The 4,769-nt window shown below is 45.0% G+C and overlaps 1 protein-coding gene across 1 annotated transcript; it reads left to right on the top strand.

The window, feature by feature from the left end:
- Positions 1-3,544: 3,544 nt before the first annotated feature.
- Positions 3,545-4,468, top strand: LOC116877382 (40S ribosomal protein S2-like). Its single transcript, XM_032874106.1, has one exon. The coding sequence runs from the start codon at positions 3,545-3,547 to the stop codon at positions 4,334-4,336; it is 792 nt and encodes a 263-aa protein (XP_032729997.1). The 3' UTR covers positions 4,337-4,468.
- The last annotated feature ends 301 nt before the right edge of the window (positions 4,469-4,769 follow it).

Raw genomic sequence — 4,769 nt, forward strand, 5'->3', positions numbered from 1 at the left:
GAATTCCCTTCCATCGAATGGGGTTTCTATTGACATTAACCTTTAGTCTTTTTCACAAGATTTCTTAAATGTCCTGTTCAGTAGACAGGCTGGAGGAAAAACTGATGTGTGTGACTTTGCATCTCAGCAAGTTCCATTTCCCCTATCCAAACAGATGTTGTTTGGCCAGAGCAGCACAGAAGAAAACATGACTACTGGATTTGGCATAAAATGGACCCATGAACCTATGCCAATTGAGTCATGTAAAAGTAAGAGGACTATACCCTCGGATACTCTTTGAAGAAAGACAGTGTCACCTGACACTGTCGGCTCACCTGTCACCTTCATCATCACACTCATTGCAGCTGTGTGGCTTCCTGTGGCTCCCAATAAGCTAGTGCTAGGCTTGCAGAGGGCCTCCAACACAAAACTCTCAAGATGGGCCCCACCCAGCTGCTCCAAGAGCTCAGCCTCAAGTCTCGAAGAATGAGAGTAAAAGGTTTCTGTCCTCCATCTCCTTCTCCCACCTCACCTACCAAACTTGGGCAATCTCTCTCTTTCCCTTCTCCCTCATTTCTCTTCCCTTTCCCCCAGCTCAGAGCCTTGTCTTCATGCTGGTGACAGACACAGAGGTTCCCGCGTTCTTTAGGCCTCGGGCCCTGATTCTCTAAGTCTTCATAAGAAATCCCTGGAAAGCTAATTAAAAACTCAGGCAGGCAGGTCCCACTGCTTATGATTCTAATTAAGTGAGTTTGGCGTATGGCCTGAGAATCAACATGTTTAACACTCTCCGCATCCGCCCCGGTGATGGGGACACAGGTAGAGATGGTCAAAACACCGGGAACATTGGAAACTGGGATGGTTTGCACTGTAGAGGAGAGAGCAGGTTGGAGATGTGACAGAAGCCCCTTGGCTTGTGTCCAGCCCACTGGACCTCTCTGCTACTCATCTCTCTGATGCCGATGGTCCCAGGACTCTATTCCTGGCTCCATTTGGCTTATTCTGTACTTTTTCCTGATTTCTCTCCTCCAGTCCCATGCCTGCAGGCATCTATAGATTGAAGACGGGAATACCTATTTCTAACCCAGATCTCCCTTCAAAGCTTCAGACATATTTTCACCCAGTTGTCCCATGAGTACCCCAGGTTTAATGTGCTCAAAACTTAATTCTTGGGTTTTGATTCTGGGTAAGATGGATGTTGTTTTGCAACCTCGGGTGTTTCTTGGTGAACTTTGAAACTGTTCCCCTTACACAAAGAGCAAGGAGAGACTGAAGAAGGCAGAACATTCTAGCTTGTTAAATAAGCAAGGAAACTTATATACGAGGCTTATGTTGGGCAGCTGCAAGACTGTTAGAACACTGCACCTACCAGCCAGAATCTTTAAAGTTTATACAGAGACCTTAACAGGGCTCAGTCCTATATATGTCCAGATGGTCTCGACACACTTTGCTCTCTCAAGGCTGCGTCCTTGAAGTGGTTCCTAGTGCCATTTAAAGTCAACCAGCAGTCACGTTGTCTTCTTGATGACTTCCTCCAGCAATGGGTCAGCATGCTCCATCTACACTGTCTTTCTCACTTGAATGCAGCTCCAAACGCTGGGCCAGCTATTTGAGGACTCTGAACAGGAAGCAGCAGGTGGATTGGGGAAGGAGATCAGAATTCACTGAACTGCTGGTGAGTTTCCCTTCCATCCTTTTGTGTCCCCCAACCTAGATGCAAGATAGCCTGAAACCTAGAGGCAGGAACCAGGATGCACAAGGAGTTCCAAGGACACCCTTTACCCTGGCTCGAAGAGTGGGAAAAATAGTTCCTGAGAGAAAAATCACCCATGATTTTTCTTCATGCTGTAACACCCAGTCCCAAGCCATCCTTCCAAATGGTAACAGTGAGATTGGCAGCGGCCATTTCCACAGGGCCAAATGCTTTCTGCCATTCTGTGAGCTGCTTCAGTTTTCCCAATGGTGTGTTTTGGAGGACAAGAGTTAATTATGACAAAATCCTATATGTCCTTTATATGTACGCAAATATTTATCATTTTTAATGTTCTTCATTTCTTCCTGTAGATCTGAATTTCCATCTGGTACTATTTTTCTTTAGCCTGAATAACATCTTTGAGAATTTCTTATAGTGTGGGGTCTGCTGGCAACAAACTCTTTCAGCTTTTGTTTATCTAAAAATGTCTTTATTTCACTTGCACTTAAGAAAAATATTTTTGCTATGTATAGAATGTCAAGTTGGCAATGTTTTTCTTTCATAGTTTTAAAAAGATATAGTTCTATTTCTTCTAGCCCCATTTTTTTCTTATAGGAAGTTAGGCATCATAAATATAATTATTCTCTCTTATGTAATGTAACTTCTTTATTTGGATGCTTTTAAGATTTTTTCTTCTTTCGGTTTTCAGCAGTTTGACTATGATATACTTAGGCATGGTTTTATTTGCACTTACCTGTTTGGGGTTTGCTGGGACCCACAGATGTCTGGGTTGCTATTTTGAGTCAAATTTTTAAAATTTTCAACCAGTATAGTTGCAGTTTTTTTCCTGTCCCATTCTCTCTCTCCTCTCCTTCTTAAATATGTGTTAGATTAACTGAGACAGTCCCACAGCTTAATGAAGATCTGCCCATTTAAAAAAGTCTCTCTCTGGGACGCCTGGGTGGCTCAGTTGGTTAAGTGGCTGCCTTCGGCTCAGGTGATGATCCCAGTGTCTTGGGATCAAGTCCCGCATCGGGCTCCTTGCTCAGCAGGGAACCTGCTTCTCCCTCTGCCTCTGCCTGCCTCTCTGTCTGCCTGTGCTCACTCGTTCTCTCTCCCTCTGTCCCTGACAAATAAATAAATAAAATCTTTAAAAAAAAAAAAAAAGTCTCTCTCTGTCCTTCAGCTTAGATGATCTCTATTGGCCAGTCTTCTGGTCATTACTACTTTCTTTTGTTATGTTTAATATACTGTCAATCCCAGGAAATGAATTTTTTTTTCAGGTACTGTGTTTTTCTGTTTTAGTATTTAAAAAATTTGGCTTTGAATTTATGTTCAGCTGAGTTTTATCTGTGAAACCATCCTTGGTGAAGGGTATATCCCAGCGAAGAGGTTTTCCATTGAATTGCCAGATATCCCAGCGCTATTGCTGGTCTGGGTACACTTTTGAGCTAATATCTTAGCTTCAGGGTTCTTGCACCTCAACAAACTTTTTTCCAACCAGAGAGAAATTGACAATTTTCCTTGACATATCCTTATGTGATAGATTAACTTCTAGTTCTCCTTTTTCATAAGGGATTAGCCACTTAAGAATGCTGGTTCTGAAGAAGGTTTTGAGCGTCTTGTGGATCCAGGACTCAATTCCTTTTCCTAAGTGGTCATTAAATCCCATGCTTCTTTATCTCAGATCCATTAAGGTGGCTATTATAAACAAAACAGAAAATAGTAGGACAGAAACTGGGACCCTCACACATTGCTGGTGGGAATTTGAAATAATGGAGCCACTGTGGAAAACAGTGTGGTAGCTCCTCAAAAAATTAAAGATAGAATTACCATTTAATCCTTCCTCTCCGAGAGAACACCAAATGGTGGATGACGCGGGTGCTGTGGGAGGGCGGGAGGGCCTGGGGGCCCTGGAATGGGAGGCCGGAGCGGTTTCTGCGGAGGCTTCGGCCGCGGCATCCGGGGTCGGAGCCGGGCGGTGGTTGGGGCCGGGGCCGAGGCCGCGGAGCTCGCGGGGGCAAGGCCGAGGACAAGGAGTGGATCCCCATCACCAAGCTGGGCCGTCTGGTCAAGGACATGAAGATCAAGTCCCTGGAGGAGATCTATCTCTTCTCCTTGCCCATCAAGGAGTCTGAGATCATCGACTTCTTCCTGGGAGCCTCTCTCAAGGATGAGGTCTTGAAGATCATGCCTGTGCAGAAGCAGACGCGCGCCGGCCAGCGGACCAGGTTCAAGACATTTGTCGCCATCGGAGATTACAATGGGCACGTCGGTCTGGGTGTCAAGTGCTCCAAGGAAGTAGCCACTGCCATCTGCGGGGCCATCATTCTGGCCAAGCTTTCCATCGTCCCTGTGTGGCGAGGCTACTGGGGGAACAAGATTGGCAAGCCCCACACTGTCCCATGCAAGGTGACTGGCCGCTGTGGCTCTGTGCTGGTGCGTCTCATCCCTGCCCCCAGAGGCACTGGCATTGTCTCGGCCCCTGTGCCCAAGAAACTGCTGGTCATGTCCGGTATCGACGACTACTACACCTCGGCCAGGGGCTGCACTGACCCCCTGGGGAACTTTGCCAAGGCTACTTTCGATGCCATCTCCAAGACCTACAGCTATCTCACCCCTGACCTCTGGAAGGAGACTGTGTTCACCAAGTCTCCCTATTAGGAGTTCACGGACCATCTTGTGAAGACCCACACCAGAGTCTCTGTGCAGAGGACCCAGGCTCCAGCTGTGGCTACCACATAGTTTTATACAAGAAAAATAAAGTGAACTAAAGCTTGTTAAAAAAAAAAAAAAGAATTACCATTTAATCAAATAATTCCGTATCTGGGTATATACCCAAAATAATTTGAAAACAGGGAGTTGAAGTGATATTTGTACACCTATATTCATTTACAGCAACAGTATTCATAAGACCCAAAAGGTAGAAACAATCCAGATGTCCACTGGTGGATGAATATATAAAGAAAATGTGACCTATAGCTATACATCTATGTCTATACCTATATCTGTATTTATACAATTTTATTCCACCTTTAAAGGGAAATGAAATTCTGGCACATGCTACAACATGGATGAACTTTGAAGACATTATGCT

Source organism: Lontra canadensis, unplaced genomic scaffold (genome assembly GCF_010015895.1).
Source record: "Lontra canadensis isolate GAN:19392208 unplaced genomic scaffold, GSC_riverotter_1.0 scaffold51, whole genome shotgun sequence".
NCBI lineage: Eukaryota > Metazoa > Chordata > Mammalia > Carnivora > Mustelidae > Lontra > Lontra canadensis.

Excerpts from the sequence above, each read along its gene's own strand:
- LOC116877382 (XM_032874106.1), top strand. The coding sequence starts at position 3,545 with ATGACGCGGGTGCTGTGGGAGGGCGGGAGGGCCTGGGGGCCCTGGAAT.